This window comes from Cibotium barometz, chromosome 15 (assembly GCF_041138505.1).
Source record: "Cibotium barometz isolate CiBa-2024 chromosome 15, ASM4113850v1, whole genome shotgun sequence".
NCBI classification, from domain to species: Eukaryota; Viridiplantae; Streptophyta; class Polypodiopsida; order Cyatheales; family Cibotiaceae; genus Cibotium; species Cibotium barometz.
In genome coordinates, this window is record NC_141060.1 from 11,542,258 (window position 1) to 11,564,366 (window position 22,109).

The 22,109-nt window shown below is 39.8% G+C and overlaps 1 protein-coding gene across 1 annotated transcript; it reads left to right on the forward strand.

Annotated features, from left to right (window-relative positions):
* The first annotated feature begins 5,925 nt into the window (after positions 1 to 5,925).
* LOC147630972 (photosystem II reaction center W protein, chloroplastic-like) lies at positions 5,926 to 6,726 on the forward strand. Its single transcript, XM_086809322.1, has 2 exons — positions 5,926 to 6,119; positions 6,234 to 6,726. Exons 1-2 carry the CDS (start codon positions 6,017 to 6,019, stop codon positions 6,533 to 6,535), a joined length of 405 nt encoding a protein of 134 aa, XP_086665448.1. The 5' UTR covers positions 5,926 to 6,016; the 3' UTR covers positions 6,536 to 6,726.
* Positions 6,727 to 22,109: the final 15,383 nt, after the last annotated feature.

Below are 22,109 nucleotides of genomic sequence, written 5' to 3' on the forward strand. Positions count from 1 at the left end.
ACGAGGGGGCCCAGCCCTCATGAGTACCTATATGGCATGACATGCTTCTCATGATGTACACTTATAGCATGCTGCATAGCTTTTTGATTTTCATTTTAGTTTCAGTTCTAGTTTCACATATTTCAGTTTCATTATGCTCTCCGATGAGGCTCCCGAGCACATCGACTTATGTATTCATGTATGTTCTCGACATGTGTCTCATGGACCCAATATGGTCCTTCGAAGATAATAATAAAATTTCATTTCATTTCATTTCTCTCTCTCTCTCTCTCTCTCTCTCTCTCTCTCTCTCTCTCTCTCTCTCTCTCTCTCTCTCTCTCTCACACACACACACACACATATACACACACACGCACATGCACACACACACACATGCACACATGTACACACTTGCACATGTACTAATGTAACCACACACTCTCCTCCCTCCACATACACACTCTCTCACACAGAGAAATTCTATGTTTATCTATCACACACACATATATCAAGATTCTTCTCACTACATCCAAATGTGGTTTCCTTGGACTTTGCATAAACTGACTCACAAGCCTGACCGCATAGCATAAATCTGTTCTAGTGATATCATGTATATCAAACTACTAACAATATTTCTATACATTATCGCATCCTCAATATCTTCACCACAATCAGCCCTTAGCTTCACATTTTTCTCCAATGGTATGCTCATTGGCTTACAACCTATCATGCCATACTTTGCTAGCATATTCAATGCATACAACCGTTCAACCAACCAAATGCCTTTCTTTGTTTTCACCACTTCAATGCCAAGAAAGTATCTCAATTCTCCCAAGTCTTTCATGTCAAATCCTCCACATAATGAATCTTTCACATCAGCAATATCCTTGCTTAAACCACCTGTCCCACATGAAAACCAATTCTCATGAGATACCTACTTATCTTGTCTGTCCAAGCACGTGGTGCTTACTTCTGTCCATACAAGGCCTTCTTTAACTTACATACATGTGTGAGATATTTGGGATGCGCATATCCTCCTAGTTGCTCCATGAACACCTCTTCTTGCAATTCACCATTTAGAAATGCATTTTTTACATCCATTTGATGCATTTCCCAACCATTTGATACAACCAATGCAATCATAGATCTCAATGTTCCCATCTTAGCCACCACAAGGCTAAATGTTTCATCATAATCCAAACCATGTGTCTGTGCATATCCCTTTGCGACCAGCCTTGCTTTGTGCCTTTCTATTGATCCATCCAACTTACATTTCACTTTTTTACACCCATTTGCAACCAATGGCATTCTTTCCACTTGGAAATGCAACCAAGTCCCATGTATCATTGTGTATCAAAGAGGCATCCATTTCTTCATCCATTGCTTCTCCCATACATGCTTTCCAATAGCTTCTCCAAAACATGATGGTTCCACATGCTTCACCATTGATGTCATGTATGGATAATGCATTGCATACCATCATATGTCAACCTCTCCACTGGATATCTTATCCTTTGTGGCCTTCTCAAATATGTGGATAACTTTGGACACCATGTGCTCTAGCATGTGGAGGAACATATCTTTCTTGCCTTACACCTAGAGTACATAAGGCTAGGATGCCAAGTTCTTCATCTAAACTTTCCGAGCTAGATATGTTTGCATAGATTTCAGCTTTTTAATATTTACATAACCAATCTTTTTGTGCCAAATATCAATGTCTAGCACTATCCCATGACTATGAGAAACATGGCTGACTTCAATTCTGGAATGCTTGCATCTAGCTTGAACAATCTGCCATCTTTTTGACCTTTGGCAATCAATTTATAGCCATGCTTTAAGTTCTCAACAAAACATCCATGCTCGTTAAATCTCATTTGCAAACAATCCTTGTTCCACCATTTGTCCAAACTCTTTGTAATAGATGGCACATATAACACCTTAGACATAGTTTTCACTCTGCTATCATGCATCCTCAATGGCACACTACCAACATGTGTAATCAAATGTTGAGTATCATCACCTATAGTAACATAACCCTGATTTTGTGTTGGCATCATGTTACGAAACCACCCTCCCATGACATGTCTTATGGTTTTGATGCACTTGAATCCATATACCATGTGTCATCACTCTCTTTGTGAGATGTCGTTGTACCCATCACACGCTTCATGGGCAAACAAATGATCTGTATGTCCTTCATTGCTAGATGATGCATAGTTTCCATCTTGTACCTCTACCACCACGAACATCATTTTACTTTTTGTAGAAATCTCTAGCTATATGTCCAAGTTTACCACAATAATAACACTCAATGCCATGTATATTTTACTATTGTGGTTGCCAACAACGACATCTACCATGAGATCCAAACCTCCCTCTAGCATGAGGGTAAAAACCTCTACCACCACCTACACCAAAAGATGGTTTGAATCCAGTTGTTGTTGTGGTGGCCTATCATGCCAACCATGTCCACTTGTACGTCCTCTCCAACTAGATCTCCCCCTACCTCTAGCACCTCTATGAGTGAAGAATGCTTGGTCCCTTGCATGCCCACTAGTACTAGATGAAGCACCAAATACAAGTTTTATCTCCTCCAAAATAAGCAAAGCTACAACCCATCAAAATCTAGGGAGTCTCCACCTCTAACCCTGATAGAGGTTTCAAATGCTTTGTAGTCCTTTCCCAAACCATTCAATGCAATGGCAACCAAATCATCATCTTCCATGGGGGAAACCAATAGATGCAAGTGCATCTACACATCCTTTAATCTCCTATACATAATCATTGATGCTCCTGTTGTTTTGAGTCACACTATGTATCTTTTGCTTCAATTGCATCTTCTTTGGATGTGTAGTTGTATCATACAACTTCACCAATGTATCACATTCATCCTTAGGATTATTTGTGTCCTAAATATGGCATAACATGCCATCTGTCACACAAATCGAGAAATAATATAGCACTTTGAAAGCCCTCTCTATCCAATTCCTATATGCTGTAAGTTGGATGGGTGTTGCATTCACTAGTGACCCTTGGCTCCGTCTCCTCGCTTGTCACAAAATTCCAAAGCCCTTTGCCTTCAAGAAAGTTTGTCATGTGGTACTTCCAAATCCAAAAGTTGTTTCTATCAAGCTTTTCCCCAATAGTCTTTTCTGGACCATCACTCATTTTCCTATGCACAATGTTCATTGAGTATTGCAAACAATAAACTCAAACACACATACATACACGTACTTCGTCACCAATGTTATCCACACATTCCACAATTTTTTATGGCGACAAAATCAGGGACTCAAAACCAATGTTTGCATAAGCTGAAAATAACTTGGTGCCACTCACAAAATCTAAGAAACACATCCAAAATAGTCCACTTTTCAAAACACTCCAATGTACTCACTCAAGCTCAATCTTGATTATTTATATCCATTTGTTCACAAACATTCACTATCCGATATACAAACAGTCCACTATAGCTTGTAATCCCACACAATATCGAGTTCATTAATGTGGCAAATCACCAAGAAATAATCCAAGCAAGTGTATACCATATGCCTTTACATCCATACATGCTCCATATCACATATAAACATCATCTAAGGCCACCAAGTGTCAATTACATGACAAAAATAGTTCTTTATTTTGGTCGAGAACGTGTAAACTGTCAAATACTGGCACTAATCCACTTTCAATTCATTCAAATTACATCCAAATCTTAGGCCATGCATTCTTTGGCTTCATATCAAGCACTCTAGCCATGTATAGGCTGAATTGCACTAATTTTGACCAAATGAGTAATTAATTTGATGATTCAGCACCTCTATTTTGCTAATCCCAATTAACAACCATGTTAATCTTGCTTAATCCAGCTTGTTTTGCATCGATACATCCAAATGAGTGCTTGGGGGTTTCATCCAAAGGTTTATATACACATACATGGGGGTCAACTGCTAAGTGCATGGTATGCACTCATTTGAGCCTCTTATGATTTTTCTTCCTCCTAGTGGATTTCTACACTGATTTTCAGCTTGCCTGTAGTAGCTGATATAATTCCTCCAATGTGGTTTGGTTGTCCTTGGATAATGATTGGAATGAGTTACATAAGCATTTTTTACACTTCAATCACATCAATGGTGCATACAATCAACATTTGCAAGTTTCACAACCTATGAGCTTCCATAGCCTCAATGTTGCTTTGCAAATCTTTCCCACTTGCTCAAAACTTGTCTCAATGGCTTGCCAATACATCTCTACTCATCTCCAATAAAATTTACACCAAATACATCAATCCCACAATGCCATACATTCACATAATCCTCTTCACAACTTCCATGGAAAGCTTGCAAAAATCTATTTTCACTTGCTTTGAGCAGTCCACTCTTAGCTCAAACTTTGTCAAATCACCTACAATCCGCTTAAGGGTGTTTAGCTATTCTTACCCGCCGATAGACCAAGCTCTCAAATTTCTTGATTTGGTGCGCTCCACAGCTTCTCTTTGCTCCACGGCTTCAATAGAAAGCTCCAAAACCTGAATTTGTTTCTCTTATTTCATCAACACACAAGGTAGAGAAGCACCATAGCTTTCCTTCATTGCACTCCACAAAACACGGCACATTATCCTAATGATAAGTTCACACTGAAATAACCTAAGTCTAATGTCCACACACTTAGCCAGTTGGACGCAGCCATTATTGTCCACACACACGCTACTAGACTAGTGTCCATGCGCTACCGCTATCCACCATATCCCGATGAGCTTGCATTCTCAATAATATACACATATAATTTTAATTAATTAAATTTTAATCTAAATTAAATTTTAATAATTGGGGATGCGTGCTCACTCTTAAATAAGTGTATCTTACATATAATGTCTTTTGTCTTTTCTTTACAATGAGAGAGAGAAAGAGAGGGACACCTACACGTCGAAGTTATTATCATGCCACTCAACTTTTTATCATGAGAGAGAGGATGAGAGAGACACCTACACTTTGAAGTTTTTATCATGACACTCACCTTTTAAGAGGGAGGTCCCTATTTTCTCCCTGAAGGAAATCATTAGGTAAGAAGGGATAGCTCTCCTTTCAAAAATTGAAATGATATGCGATGAGAAAATTCAAATTTAAGAAAGGGACAGTGTAAATCTCTCCCATTTATCCCTTGCCCCTCTCCCTTCTCTCCTTTAACCACGTGGAAGGGGATTAGCTTGTGTTTAATAAAAGTAACTGGTGGGGACCCGCTGTGATGGGGCTGCAACTGTCTGCCCTCCTTGTACACTCCTGCCACATAGCAAAATGAGATGGCATAGACAGTGACACGTGGTGGGTGAATGTTGTGGCAAAGGCCAAAATAGTGAGAATAATAGTGTAGAGATGATAGAGAAAATTACATAGGCATTTAGAGCAAGGGGATATACAACCATCGAACAAGTATAGCAAAAATTTGATACAAATAAAATTTAGCATTGCCTAACCTTGCATTAATAAACAAGCAATATTATTAGAGATGCCATATCAAATGGGACTCTACACCAACAAAGAAATTTATTACTACTTGAAGAAATAAATTTATAGAAAATTTTAGTACATTGGCATGACAGAATTGATTAAGTTTTCCACGCTTGATTTGCATAACATAATAATTTTTTGTCATCACAACTAGTAGATTAGTTGTGCATCCATCTTCATAGCAAAATTTTCAAATTTCTATATAGCCAAAGAGCTACTAAATCTCATCCTAACAAATTGACACCGAACCACTTCGTAAACTTTGTGTGGCCCTCAAACTCCACGGACACGACACCATCCCTAGGGGCTTCACCTTTGTGTGGAGGACAAAAAAGGAAACGGATTGGCTTGTGTTGTCCAACAAATCAAGGCATACATATTTTGCAAAATTACACTATTTTACCATTTTTCTATAGTTGTTATTCAACGAGTGTGATTGGCTAGGAACGAGATTGCACCCTATCTTGCTCACTGTTTCCTCTATCCCTACTACTATTAGCGACCGATTCTGCGTGCCTCTCGCGAGCACAGTTATGGCTACTGCGACAGCCACCTCTGCGTCCGCGGTTCCTACTGCCTTTGTTGGCCAACCCCTCGATTCAACCAGACTGAGGGCCGCAGTAGTGCCAGTTGCCGGTAAGTTTTCATACTCTTCCAGCCGCCTTTCTTAGCTGTTCAACGCTGTGTAATACATACCGATCTAGGAGGGCCTCACAGTGTATGCTGATACGAGCTGGATGCTCTGTGTAGGTCTGTCTTCGCTTTCCAAATGCCGCATCACGGTCTCTGCAGAGAGACCGGAGGTTAAAAGGAGTAGCAATGGGCTGATAGCATTGGCGTCCACATTGGCTTCTGCAGCTTCACACGGCGGATCGGCGCTGGCCTTGGTTGACGACCGGTTGTCCACTGAAGGGACGGGCCTGGGCCTGGGCATTAGCAACCCCTTGCTGGTGTGGATTTTACTTGGCGTGGCCACTCTCATTTGGGCCCTCTTCTTCGTCTACGCGTCCAGCCTCCCCAGTGGCGATGATGACTCTGGCTTGTCCCTGTAATTTCAAGCCTGTAGCACGAACCTCTCCCTGGCTTGTCCCTGTAATTTCAAGCTTGTAGCACGAACCTCTCCTCGTATTCCTGTCTTGGCTTTTGCTGGATTTGTACCCGTAACCTTTGAATACGTGCGACATATAGGTTCAGTTTGTAAACGAAGTTATTTCAATTCCAGTCAACTATATATTGGGACCAATTGGTTGTGGCGATATTAAGCCTGCTTCTGAGCTGCAGATCCCAAACCAGTTGCAGATGGGTAGGTCATCATGATCAATAGACTGTGTTGTTAACGCCTTTCTGCAGAGAATCTGACTTGTCTCCTTGTTGTCTCCCTGCCCATGACTAGCAAGCAATGGGAATGTGCCACTGTTTTTGCCTGTCGACGCCTCCTTCTACAAGATGGGATTGGCATCAGATTGTCTACCTTCACACGAGAATGACGAAGGGTATACGACACGTGGCAGTTGACGGAGGGTGTATGCCACGGGGCAGTTGAACACAATTTTTCGCTGTATTGTCGTTAGCTTGAAGGCTAATCTTCAATTAGGACTTTCAAGGGCTTCTTGTAGGCGGGACATTTGCCTTCGTCCTTTTTGGTGGAGGGTTTTATTGTAGGGCGTGGCATGCATGGACTGATGATCGTGGATGGTGGCCTTGAACCTTTGTCCATCCTGGCATACTCTTCAAGTTCGGTTCCTTGGCCACTGCAAATGTTGTAGCCTTTGTGTTTTGACTGCTACTTCTGGGATTGGAAAAGTTGTTCTGTCATTCTCGTTAATACAGTCACTTCATTCATTAGTAGTTGGATTACCCAAGCCCCGGTCATTCTCGTTAATACATCTCTAGTATGGGTTAGGTCGTTCATGAGTAGTTGGATTACCCATGCCTCGAGATTAACCTATGCCTATATTTAACTTTCTTTGTATTGCCACCCTCCCCGTGTGAAGCAAATGTATGGCCCTCAAGTAATTTCTTGTGTCTTGCTTGGGTGAAGGCAGCAGCCTTGTGTTAGCGACGTGTTTCCAATTCTGTGGAGGGCCATGTTGATAGTGGTGGCTTCATCTCCTCCACGTCCCTGCTCTGTCCGCATGTGGGAGCCGAGGGTAATGGTGTCATTACCATCTATATCGGTGTCTAGGATGGCCTCTACATTACCTAGGTTCCATCGCGGGTGGTAGCCTGTAAAAGGTAATTCAACATCCATAAAAGCATATGAGGAGATACTATCAATGGATTTGGATAAGTCATCATCATTGTCATTATGGTGTTCAGCATCATGATTTTCGACATCATCGTGAATTTCTTCATAATCATGAGCGTGATCTCTAATCTGTGAATCTTGGGTTTCAGGATCTAATAATTCATTATGTGTGCAGGGTATGATTTACTCCCCCCCTTAGAGATCCTTTAGGAATAGTTTCCTTCTTCAAGTCTCTTATCTTCAAAATTTTGTTTGTTACAAGGAGAACTTGAATTACATACCACCATTTCTAATTTGAAGGGTTTAGTTGAAAATTATGTGTTATTCTTTTAACAAGTATTTATCTCTCACTAAGTGCACGCTACAAAAGATAAAGTATTTATCTCTCACATTGTTGTGGTAGTACAAATGTATCTTGAAGACTTGTCCACAACTTAGTGGAGTCAATTGCAACTAATTCACTAATGTCTCTTCTCATTGTTGTGGTTGGACCATTGGTGTGACCACTTTAAACCTTTGCACATTAAGAATGAAAAAGTGTCTAAATCTAACTCCAATTATGGCTTGTATAGTTTCACAATAATCAAGATTGAATCAGCTTGGTTCTCTTGTTCAAAGTTAGACATTACTCCATATTCAAAAGTTGTTCTTTTCTTATCTATTCACTCCACATGAAAATGATGTCCATGCGACCATAGTGCTCCATATTTTTTATACTACATTACATATACAAAAAAACATTTAAAGAGTGTTATTTTAATTATACGTCCAGAAAATTAATCATAGAATATTTGTGTTCGTTTGATTTATGTGCATGCCAATCACATCCTCTTGCAAATTCATCTCTTCTTCGCATGCGTTCACCATCCTCGCATGCTTTCCTTAAAGTTTGTTCTAGTCATCTAAGTGGCATATTGTTAGGGAGTTAAGCAAGCTCAAGAGGATATGGAAGATGTCAATGTCTTCTCCTAAAAAAAATTCATGCATTTAATGTCTCTACTTGTGCCTCTTTATATTTATCAAGCCATTTTTTTTTTGGAGAATTTAATATACAAAATCTATTGATCTTGTCTCATAATATCTCATCCATCTTGCAAGTTAATCAACTCTTTGCCTTGTGATACCTCTCCAACTATCCTCGCATGCTTTCCTTAAAGTTTGTTCTAGTCATCTAAGTGGCATATTGTTAGGGAGTTAAGCAAGCTCAAGAGGATATGGAAGATGTCAATGTCTTCTCCTAAAAAAAATTCATGCATTTAATGTCTCTACTTGTGCCTCTTTATATTTATCAAGCCATTTTTTTTTTTGGAGAATTTAATATACAAAATCTATTGATCTTGTCTCATAATATCTCATCCATCTTGCAAGTTAATCAACTCTTTGCCTTGTGATACCTCTCCAACTATCCATTCATCCTCTTTGTTGTGCTTAAGTCAAGGTACGTCTGGATCAATATGTCTAAGGAACTCGAGGAAATACACTAATGATTCTCGTACTAACCAAACTTTTGCCATGCTCTTTTCTGGCCTTGCCCTTTGTCAAACAAATCCCTTTAAAGTCTGCATGAATCTCTCCAAGAAAAACATCCATCGGCTATGAACAGCGCTAAGAATCACAACCTCCTCAACTACATGTAGGAGCAACTGCATCTAAATGGTAAGAATGCTCGTTAGAAAGTGCTTCTCAATCAAACACGCTACTTCTAAGGAGTTCTTTCTTACATATGCAATTGTTTATGAGTTTATCTCCTTCAAGGATATCCATCGAATGAAGACACTGATCTTGTAAATAACCCTTCTAATATCTTCATTTATGCAATATTTAATTGTAAAAAAAAACACAAATTGTAATGTGACACATATATGTTAGTAATGAATATATATATGATGAAGGAGAGAGAAAACGAGTTGTATATACCTGTAAAAACTTGTGGTAGTTTTGAGACTTTAGGAGATATGTGATAAAGGAGAGAGACGAGTTGTATATAGTTGTAAAAAAGGAGAGAGAAAATGAGTTGTATATACCTACAAAAAATTATGCCATTCTCGTTAGACTTTAGTGTTCACATAAGCTTAGCTTCTTATACAACCCCCTTCTCAACAATGAGCATAATTTGGCATACCAAATAATGGACTACTTTGCTTGATTCATCTACTTGTGCCCATGAAGCTTCCATCTTTCTAACTTCCTTCAAATCATCTCGAGCACCCTTACTGTCTTTATCTCTAATCAAATGTTCCCAAATGATGCTTCCGATACTTTCGAATATATTCATGGGATCCAAAAGATGATTGATGAATCAATCATTCTAGTAAGAGAGTTGGTGAAAATGGGAGAGTCTCTTCATTCCATCTATAGGTTCTTCATTATCCTTACTTCTCGATAATTCCAACCAATCACTTGCTTTCACTCTATGAGGTGGTCGATTGAGATTTCCATCCCATAGTGGATAATGCAACATGCCCCTGACAGATCATCTTCTTTGGAGTTGGAGAATGATGCACATCCACCAATCGAGGTCCACATGCATGGTATTAGCTAGTAGCAAGGTCTATGTACACCATTTAGTTACATTATGATCATGTGAAAATCTATCTTTACTGTCATGGAAATTTGAATTTGCTACTAACCTGAGCACTAGCCTAAGCCCGAATAGTCGTGCATAGTCCACAACAGTATTCCCTTAATAATTGCTGATCTATTTTGAGACGTTTAGACATGTCATGAATAGGGATGCCTACCCATAAGGTTTGTAATTCTTCTACTAAGGGTGCCATGTACATGTCCATTTTTTAACTTTGTACTTTCCACGAAATAATAAACCAAGCAAGATATGTCTCTTTTTAATGGTCAACCATCGATGGATATTATAATTTACCAATATCACTAGCCAAGTGCTCCATGATGTGGAACACAAACCAAATGGGTTAATCCTATCCATTGCCAAACCAAGATGTATATATCAAGGCTCTTCCTTTAGGACATGTCTCCTCAATGTGTCCATGTAGCGCAATCAGCAATGCATAAGATGCCATCTGTGGATTGATTTTTAGCATGCCAACAAGTCATGAGCTCTGCTATGGGGACTTACACTTAAACATGTGTTGGATTCTTAGGATGACTGAGAAGTGTACAAGGAATGGTTCCGTCTTGTAAATCTTATCTATATTGTTAAGAGGACCACATTTTAGACATGTGGAGAGTTCACTAAGATCTCCAAAAAAGAGGATGCAATCATTTAGGCATGCATGTATACAAATGTAGTAAGTTCTATACCAATGGAACCATTAGGAATTTTTTGGACCCAAAGAGGGCCTCTTGGATTAACTTGATTAGGAATGGACCAATAGGAAGAGGGCTGGGTGCACATTTTTTACTTCTTTGACCCTAGGGGGCCTAGGCTTTGGTTTCCTAATGGGGCCTAATTACTACTCTTGTCCCCCTACCTCTTGGGCCCAAACTTAGAGGTCCCCCCACCTAGAATCGCGCAGATTAAAAACCCTAAAAATTGAAAATTTTTATTTTTTTCCCAAAAGTGTGTTTTCCCTCTCAAACTTCCCCCCAACATACTCTAGGTTTGGAAAGCTCATTTCGAACCTCTTTCTTCCTCTTCTAAGCTCTCCATTGCTGCAGAAACTTCATACCTCTCAAGCTCTCCCTCCTTGTTGTCAAGCTCCCTCAGTCTCAAGCTCCCTCTCCCTCTTTCTTCCTTTTCTAAGCTCTCCATTGTTGCAGAAACTCCATCCCTCTCAAGCTCTCCCTCCTTCTCAAGCTCCCTCCCTCTCTCAATCTTCCTCTCTCTCTCTCTCTCAAGCTCCCTCCCTCTCCATTGCTGCAGAAACTCTATCCCTCTTTATTCTGAAATCTTAATATTTTTGCAAACTATAATTTTTTTGTCTAGCGGTCTAGTGTGAAAAGGCCAAACTTTCAATTTTAACTATAAATAGCCAAAGATGCCTTCTTTCTCATTTTCACGCGATAGAAACCAAGCAGCACGAGCTCACACTATCTCTTTGCATTCACATGGCTACCCACTTTGACAACTTCTGTGAGTTCCTCTCCACCACCCCGTGGGTGAGCAAGAGCGAGCTCTTTGTCATGTTCTCTCGTGAGGGTGAAGTCGACTTTGAAAAGTTGCTCGCCCTTGCGTCCCAACATTATGAGACGCAGATTGCATACATGGAGCAATACTTGGCTCCCCACTCCATCTCCTTTTCCCATTGCCCCAATGATCGATGGGTGCCTGTTGAGCTGCTTAAGTACATTCAACAATATGTCTGCCCCTACATCCAGCACCTTGAACGCTTCATCGACATCTATATCCCCGTAGGAGCTTACTGTACCTTCAATAAGCAGGAGGTGAAGAGGTTGGGGAAGGGCAATTTCGGAACTAGGTTCCTCTCATGGCTCGCCAATTTTGTGTTCCTCACACATCAGCGAGATGAGGATTCGGATGAGGAGGTAGAGATGCCTGCATTGCAGTTGACAGGGTATTTGAGAGATGACAAGGAACTGAAGGCAGTAGGAACGAGTGCTGGTGTAGAAGAGCAGCTTGCATCAGAGCACTTTCCAGAGGGTGCACAATCTACAACTAAACAGCCCACTGTAGTAGAAGATGCGGGGCCATCTTCCCCACACGAGGAGAGCAAGGTGCCGCCAGAGCTTATGATCAATCTCTTGAGCACCATTGTGGTGGAAGGTGAAGAATACTTATTTCTTCATGACCTTGAAAAGGCAGCTGGCTTGAGAATGGATGAATTCTTGGGCATTATATGCACGCAATGTGAGGTGGACCTTGATACGTCTAACCTCATCCTCACCTAGATAGTGCTATATTTAGAGAATCTATCGTAGAGACAGTTGCTTTGGTCAAGGAAACTGTGGTTGAGACCGCAGAGCAAGCCCTAGTTCCAAAGGAGGAATTCACAACCTTACAAGACAAGCTAGAGGCTGAAAAGGATACCCTTGCTGTTGGAGTGATGGAGGAGACCAAAGCACCAAAAAAGCATGAGGCTAAGTCCTCGATTGACCTCTCCGCCCCCACCAGCACTTTGGCAAAAGAAGACATTGAGCAAGAGGTAATAATTGACCTTTTACAACCTAGAAACATTTGTAATTATGTATAGGAAAATATTTTGATTTTTCTTTTGATTGCAGAGGGTGGTTGAAATTGACGCATTTGCTGGGAGAGGCGGCGGCCAGCACAGAGACCAGGCCAAGGTCCATGGACATGATGCTGCGTTGGCGCACTATCTTGGTCGACTTCTTGTGGATGGCATCACCATTATCCACCACAGGGACTACACCCCTCAATCTACCTTCACTCTCTTCTTTTTGAAAGCCCTCTCTAAGGTGCTCTGTGTAGCCTCTATGGCACAAAGCACCAAATGTATAGTTCTGATTAAAAAATCCCTTGCCTTCGATGTTTTTGGTTCTGGATTTAGGGGTAAGCTTCTTGCTCGTATAGGGATAGCCAAAAGCATAGGAATAGAGGATCCTCAAGAAATAGCCCAATCACTCCTTGAGCACACTCTGTCCAATAACAAGAGAAGGAAGCTCAATATTGTAAGAAAGCTTTTGTAAAGATGATGTATCACTTCTTATTATGAATACAATACAATTTTTACAAACTTATTTTCATCAAGTATATCATTGTTTTTTCTAGTTTGTACCATCAATGTTTTTGTGAATGCATCAGAAATGACCCTGGGAGCCTGGGGGAGCAGTGCCAGAGAACCAGAGAACAGTGCAAATTTTAAGCCTGCACTGCTATTGTAGAGCCCAAATTCTCGCTGTTTTGGCACAGCTTCCCTAGCCCTTCAGGAGTAATTATGATGCATTGGATGACAAATAATGTATTTTTACACATGATTAAAGGTATTTTTATCTTGTAAATTACTGTTTCTCATAATCAATGTACTCAACTTGATTATAAATGCATCAAAAATGATTCTGAGTGGCTAGGGGAGCAGTGCTAGAACAGTGTGAATTTTGAGCCTGCACCGCTGTTGTAGAGCCCAAATTCACACTGTTCTGGCATAGCTTTCCCAGCCCTCCAAGAGCAATTCTGATGCATTGGATGATAAATAATGTATTTTTATACATGATTAAAGGTATTTTTATTTTGTAAATTACTATTTTTATAATTAATGTACTCAACTTCATTAATACATCAGAAATGATCCTGAGTGGATGGGGGAGCAGTGCCAGAACAGTGCGAATTTTGAGCATGCACTGTCGCTGCAGAGCTTAAATTCGCATTGTTCTGGCATAGCTTTCCCAGTCCTCCAGGATCAATTCTAATGCATTGGATGACAAACAATGTAATTTTACACATGATTAAAGCTGTTTTTATCTTATAAACTATTGTTTCTCACAATTAGTATACTCAACTTCATTATATAAATGCATCAGAAATGATCCTGAGTGGCTCGGGGAGCAGTGCCAGAACAGTGCAAATTTTGAGCCTGCAGCACCGCCGTTGCAGAGCCTAAATTTGCACTGTTCCGGCATAGCTTCCCCAGTCCTCCAGGAGCAATTCTGATGCATTCGATGACAAACAATGTAATTTTACACATGATTAAAGCTGTTTTTATCTTATAAACTATTGTTTCTCACAATTAATGTACTCAACTTCATTATAAATGCATCAAAAATGATCCTGAGTGGCTAGGGGAGCAGTGCCAGAACAGTGCGAATTTTGAGCCTGCACCACTGGCTGCAGAGCCTAAATTCGCACTGTTCTGGCATAGCTTCCCCAGTCCTCTAGGAGCAATTCTAATGCATTGGATGATAAACACTATACTTTTACACATGATTAAAGGTATTTTTATCTTATAAACTACTGTTTCTCACAATTAGTGTGCTCAACTTCATTATAAATGCATCAGAAATGATCTTGAGTGGCTAGGAAAGAAGTGCCAGAACAATGCGAATTTTGAGCCTACATCGCCGTTGCAGAGGCCAAATTCGCACTATTCTAGCATAGCTTCCTCTCAGTACTCTAGGAGCATTTCTGATGCCTTGGGTGACAAACTGGCACATGATAGACCCTCCATGTTAAACAAACATGATGACACCGAGACATTGTAAGAGAAACTTAAAATTTTAATTATCAGAAGGTTACAAATGAAAGCCAGATAGGCTTGTTACAAAGGGGGGTTTGAAACAAAAGAGTTGCTTCAAAAAAAAGGTTAACATCTAAGATCTCTAGATCATGTCTCGCTCGCCTCGATGCGCCGAGCTAGTTGCATGTCCTTGTGGCAGATATGGTAATCCTCTTTGCATTTGGAGGGAAAAATTTATTTTCATCATACATATTGGTTGGGTGGTGTTTTTTCCACCTCAAAATGTAAAATAAAAAATAAAAAATAAAAAATTTTCAGTTTTTGGGACCCACCTAAATACGAGAATGTTTTGCTGATGTGGAAGGGAGATATGGTGGGAGTTAATGAGAAAGGAGATTTCAAACTGACAAGAAAGATTCAATTTGTAGAGAGTGAAGATAAAAAATTCAAAAAGTAAGAGAGAAAGTATGAGAAAAGTCAAAAAGTAAGAGAGAGAGAGTATGAGAATATTCCCTTTAAAAAGTGAAACTAGGGGGTATGGCTGATGTGGCAAGGCAAAAAATAGGGGTCATCATAGCCTTTGTCTCCCTTAAGCCCAGCTTTTTAAGCTCTAATCCCTTAAAATTAAGAATCCTTAGGAGGCCCTTTTTGGGTCCAAAAAATTCCTAATGCTTAGAATCTTCTTTGCATCATCTCGTGACTCAAGCATAGAGTTTCTCTCCGATAATATTATATATTTCAATAACCTTGCAAATTATGACTGACAATGTATGTTAGCTAGTTTGTTTTTTGAAATAGGATGAGATTAAGAAAGAGAAAGAGAAAGAGGAATTGGAAAGAGGATATATAGAATATTACTTGAATAATTCTAAGACGCTTACATCTTACCAACCATAAAGCGATTGTAGATTGAGCAACGCCAAGTAAGCTTGTCACTTTGATGTTTTTGCTCCATCAAACAACCGTATTGAACTAAGAGTTTGAATATGCCAAGTAAGATTGTAACTTTGATGTTCTCTCTCCATCAAACAATCGTATTAAACTAAGAGTTTGAAGATGCTTCCATAAACATCGTGTCTTATCCATCATCCTATGCATTACCATCAAACATTGCTTTGATTAGCTCTTCCACAAAATCTTCTTTTGTGTGTGGTTTTATATCCTCTTGCATTTGTGACTCCATTGTTGAGGAAATCATAGTCAAAGAGTGTGTATTTGTGAGCCTTTGTGTGAGAGAGTGCCACATGTCACTTTGGGAGTTATCCCATAAGCATATGGTACTTGAGTGTGTGTGTTCACTCTATAAGAGAGTGATGTACTTTCTTGCGTGTTCACTCTATAAGAGTGATGTGTTTTCTTGTGTGTCACATCAATCAAGTCAAGCTATCATGGTCTACATGTAAGTACTTGTTCATTGCTTTCATTTCCATTTCATTATGTTTGCCATCTTTCCTTTCTGCACCTAGAGTTAGCTTGCTCTCCTATTCCTTCATGTGGTATCAAAGCCATGCTTCTCCAGGGGAAACCCTTGGGGGTGAAGGCCGACCCACAAATGGAAGTTGGTCTTTCTCCTTTGGTTTCCCACTCCCATGAATGACGACCTCACTCATCGCCTGCCTCTCCCACAAGCTGCCCACTGCCAACAACCACCCTCTCGCCCTCATCTCCGTGATCTTGTCTGTCTTCATGCTGTGCAAATAGCCAGCTTTCTGAGGTGCTTGCCCATCTCCAAGCTAACTACAACCTGCAGAGCTGCTGCACTAGAGATAAGAGCTACTCCCATGTTAAGTACATGAGCATCATCACTATCGCTTAGCTTCACCTATGCTCAACAGCATCAAGCTCCTCGCATCAGCAGATTACTAGTCGTGGCCCTCGTTAGATTCAACTGCGCGACGAGTGTCCTACCAACGAGGTGCTGCTGGCGTGCGGGCCGGAGTGGATGCAGGAGCTGGTGAATGCGGACTCCCTGTGGGTTGTGGGCAACGGCTCAGTGCTCACTACAGAGCGACATCGTGGTGAGCCAGGAGGACCTGTGCTTCTCGCATCTGCAGAGCACTTCACCACAGATAGGGGTGCTTTCACATGAAGCTAAAAGCTTCCTACCCATCTGCTGCACCATCAAGTCTTTTGAGCTGAATTCCATTGCAAAAATAGTAAGTTTTCAGTTCAGATTTGAGTCATGACTTCGCTATCTTCTAGTACAGTGTTCATGGATAAGTTCAAGGGGGAAGGCTTTCCCACATGGCAAACTAAGATGCAGCTACTTAGTGAAGGAGTCTGGGATGTTGTTGACAACACAATTGATGCACTTGATCAGCCACAAAGAAAAATTTGGAAGCAGCAAAATGCAAAAGCCATTGCCCTCATTGGTCTCTGCTTCGCGGAGTCTCTCATTCATCAGGTCGACTTTACATCCACGGCTAAGGAGATCTGGCATCGATTGGAGAGCATCTTTGGTAACAGGGTCACTAATTTCAAAGTTTTTCTGAAATTGAAGTTTTATGAGCTAAAAATGCAAGACGATGAAGAGCTAAGTGATCATCTCTACAAATTTAATTCTCTTGTTCATTAATTATCAAGTTTGAAGAGTTCTCCAAATAATGAGGACAAGATGGCAGTACTAATCAAAAGCATGCAAGGCATTTCTCACTTTGAGCAGACCATTGAAGTATTACGCCTGGCTGCTACTACATATGATGACTTGGTTGCTCTTCTCATTGAGAAAAACCGCCAAAACAAGGAAACCACTTCTACATCCTTGACCTCAAGCACTGAAGAGGCACTTATCTCCACTAGCAGATGGAAAGCAAACAAGAACATCATATGCAGATACTGTAATCGAAAAGGTCATATTGAAGCCAATTGCTCCAAGAAGAAGCACAAGAACAACACCATGCTAATCTTGTTGCCGCTGTGCTACTGATCCACCAAACAAGATTCCCGCCATTGACAACATTCATACACTTACTGCCCATGTCACCCTCGATGAGGATGACAAAGATTATTGTTTCTGATTTCTTCTATGTGTGTATGGGTGCTCTGCCCTTGCATTATGCATAAAATGGATGAAATAGACAATGTGATGTGTGATGGTCAATAAGGGTCCTCTGCCCTGGGTTGTCCCCCAAAAATGTGTATTGGTTTTACTTTGATATGATGTATTGACACCCAGTTCAAAGTAAGGGGGGTGACGAGTGATGGTTCTCACTGTCGGTCTCGCAAGCTGACTCAGAAGTCACTATCACACAGGAGGTGTTGGATAGTTGGACTTGCTCTTTGCAGTATTGCGGTGGAGGGGGGATCGGTCTACTCCTTGCGTGTTGGGTCTCCCACTCTTTGCTTGGAGGGGGGATGTTGAGGAAATCATAGTCAAAGAGTGTGTATTTGTGAGCCTTTTTGTGAGAGTGCCACGTGTCACTTTGGGAGTTATCCCATAAGCATATGGTACTTGAGTGTGTGTGTTCACTCTATAAGAGTGATATACTTTCTTGTGTGTCACATCAATCAAGTCAACCTATCTTGGTCTACATGTAAGTACTTGTTCATTGCTTTCATTTCCATTTCATTATGTTTGCCATCTTTCCTTTCTACACCTAGATTTAGCTTGCTCTCCTGTGGTTGTTTACATGTTCCATTGACAAAATGGAGAGAGATTAAGAGAAATGTAATGGTGGGGATCAAGAGAGATATTATAAAGAAATGTAATGGGGATCAAGAGAAATGTTATGGAGCTCCCTTTAAGTAGGAGTATGAATTATGAGTCGATATGTAGGGTTACTATTTTTCCCATGAAGTTCAGAACATTAAAGAAATTATTGTGCCGATATATGTGTCAGTATGGGCATCGATATAAACGTTGAATACAGGCGCCCATACCGATGATCATACTGATGAAACCAATGCCCATACTGACACTCATATTGCCGACACTGGGTAATAAACATACCGACACTTTTTTTATGTATAAACCGATGAAAATTTTAAAAACCCGAATAACATCACTTTCCTCTTTTTACTTTTGGTTTTGACTAGAACAGAGCCTCTCTCTCCCATCTTACTATTTCTCTCTCTCTCTCTCTCTCTCTCTCTCTCTCTCTCTCTCTCTCTCTCTCTCTCTCTCTCTCTCTCTCTCTCTCTCTCTCTCTCTCTCTCTCTCTCTCTCTCTCTCTCTCTCTCTCAGACCCCTGCCCCCTCCGCACCGGATTTCAGGGAGCTAGTAGCAGAAGTAGCAACCTCTTGTGCAGGGTAGGATTTCCCACTCGGGGCCTCGCCCACCACGAATGTCCGAAAAAGACATTCGTGGTTCCTCCGAAACAGAGACTGGAAATACTTCCCTTGCCTAGAAAACTCGGGCGATTCCACCCTGAAAAATCTTCTAATGAAAATTTTATCTAACGGGTCAAGCCCTTAACTATTCTTTCTATTCTGACCGAACCCGTTAGGTCACATGGCCAGATCAAGGAAGGGACTTGCACTTGGTTTATAGAAATCGTCGCTTTTTTTTCCCTTAAGCGAGGCATAGCCGTTGATTCTTTCCCATAGAACAAGAATCTTCATGGGACTTACTCTAACTAGCATAACTTGAACGTATCTAAATTTATTGTAGGAATCCACCGATCCAGCCTAACCAGCCCATGGGTTAGCCAACCGCCCAACCACTGAATTGGTGGGATCCCTTTTTATAAAAATTTGGTTGTGTTTTATCCCGGGTATCAGGGAAAAGAGTTCTCAGGCCCCCTAGCTGGCACTCAAGCAAAATACAAAATAGACACACCACTTACACACCCAATATGAAATTGTCTTTTTCATAGATTCAGCTGTCTTTAAAATAGAATTGGAATGAAACCATAATGTTTCCATCATAATCCTCAAAATTCTAGTCCAATGTTTTACAATCAAAATGTCATCCGGACTCTCCGTTGTTGAAGACCAACTAGTCAACCAATGAGATCCAATTTTAAGTTCTAGTTCACATAGATAATTCCTTACCAGTCCATCCATATCTTCCTCAACATACGTATGGGTGTCCTAGCAACCCGCAAGCCCATGCATCGCCTAGTTAGAACCCTCTAGGATCCTCCTTAGGTGTCCTAGCACTTCACTCAGAGATCGCTTCGTCAGCCCTCGCCCATCGTACCGGCGGAAGCGCACCATTTTAACTATACCAAGGCTGGTCAAGACCTTGGCAGGCTTTGCCACACGCAGGAGACATCCTTTGATGACTCCCCGCTCTGCTGCCAGCTGTTGCAACATAACTCTACTTAGATTAAACCATAAGCCAGATGCTTCCTCCAGCATTCTGGCGTAAGACAATCCTTTTTCAAAAAATAGAGTTTCTATGCAAGTAAGAATTTCCCATTGAGTTTGATTCCATAAGACCCTTTCTCTCATAATCCAGACTTTCTTAATGAAAATCACAATTCTAGTATCTTGGTAACCCACCCATCAATTACAATGAATTTATGATTTATTTCTCGATGATTCCGCATCTAAGGAAAACTTCTCTAGATCACTGGTAATCCATTCTTCGTAATGAAGAAATGGGAATGGTCACAAGGTTTTGCTTAATTTCTGATTCGAGAGATGGGTAAGCATCTTACTGGCCCACCTTTCTCACGCGGTCGTAGTCTAACCCTAAATTACTCGAATTTAATCCTAAAGATATTTTCTAAAGATAATTCTTTGTTTTTTTTGATAAATTAACTGTGATTTCCATTCGTAAGGGAAAATCCAAAATTATGAGAATTCATTCTTTCTTGGACATAATAGAATTATAAATAATTCTATTTGTGAATAATGAATTTTTATAAAGATAATTCTTTTTTAAATGATCCATTTGTGAATATGCATACATCATTTTATTGAATTATTCTCATAGAATTATTCTAAATTATTATTTTCTCCAATTGAAACTCGGCATCAACATGCCCTAAATTTCTATGTAGAATTATGGTGAAACCTTCTCTTTTAACACCGAAATTACTTTGGGCATTTTCCTAATTAAAGTACGATGAAAATTCCTCTTAAAAAAATATCCATGTATATGAATATACCTATTTTGAATTATGACCAAAATTCCTCTTTTAATATTTAAAATGTTTGTGCATAATATATCATGAAAATTTCTCTTTTTAAATCTAAATTTTTATGCATGTACATATGTAAAGATAAATATAACAAAAATTTATCTTTTCTCTATTTAAATAATTATGCATAAATACCATAAAAGTATTTTTCACAAATGTAACAAAATCATTCTTTTAGCATAAAAATGTTTATGCCTAGAATACGATGGGAATTCCTCTTCTTGTATTAACAAAATTATGCATAAAATTAAATTCATTTTTTTAAACAATTACCATAGCTTCGTTGCATTTTCTGAGAATTCTCAAAATTCTACTTTTAAATAAATACCCATAATTATGAAATGTGGTGGAAATTCCTATTTTAAACTTAAAAAATTATTATGCATACATAGCATAATTATAAACATAATTATAAGCATCATTATAATTAAACCTCTTGATTAATCTTAAAAATATCCATTTATCATTCCTATAAGGCTTACCCTTGGTTTTTGGCTTGATTCTTTTAAAAAGAAGTGAAGCCCACAAGGAAAGCTTGGCCACCAAGATGGGGAGGGTAATCTCCAAGGGAGGATGGAGATTTGTGAAGCTCCAAAGCTTCCCAAAGTAGAGGCAAAATAGAGGGAAAATAAAATTACACTAAAATGAAGATAATACTGGCATGTAAATACACAAAGATGAAAATACAAAGGAATGAAGGTCTATTTAAAGGTGAGGGAGACCACCAACCAAGTCCAATTGGGATCTAGAGGCTTCCAGCTTTAGTTTGATCCATTTTGGACAAGTTTTGGACCAATTTAGCTCACTTTTTGATCCAGTTTGAAAAGGAGAGTTTGAAAAGAAGGAGAGATAAAATATCCTAATTTTTTTGAATTAAAAATAAGAATTAATCATTTGATTTAGGCGCCTCCTTCATGATCCCCCTCCCTCCTTACTAAGGTGTCAAAATTTTCATTTTTTTTTACTAATAAACCTCATTTTTTAACTAATAAACCCAGTACTTGGTCAACTCTTCATCTTATGTGAGCATTTACTCATTTTTGGGGGATTTTCTTTTATTCTTTGCATTTTTCTTGTTGAAACACTTGGATTAATCCTATTGGCCCTTTAGAACCTTATTTGGACCTTAGTCAAAAATTTCTGAAAATGTGGACCCATAAGCTAAGGTCTCTTATACACATATTCAATTAATTTCTAATGCACATTGGAAAAATCTTTTGGA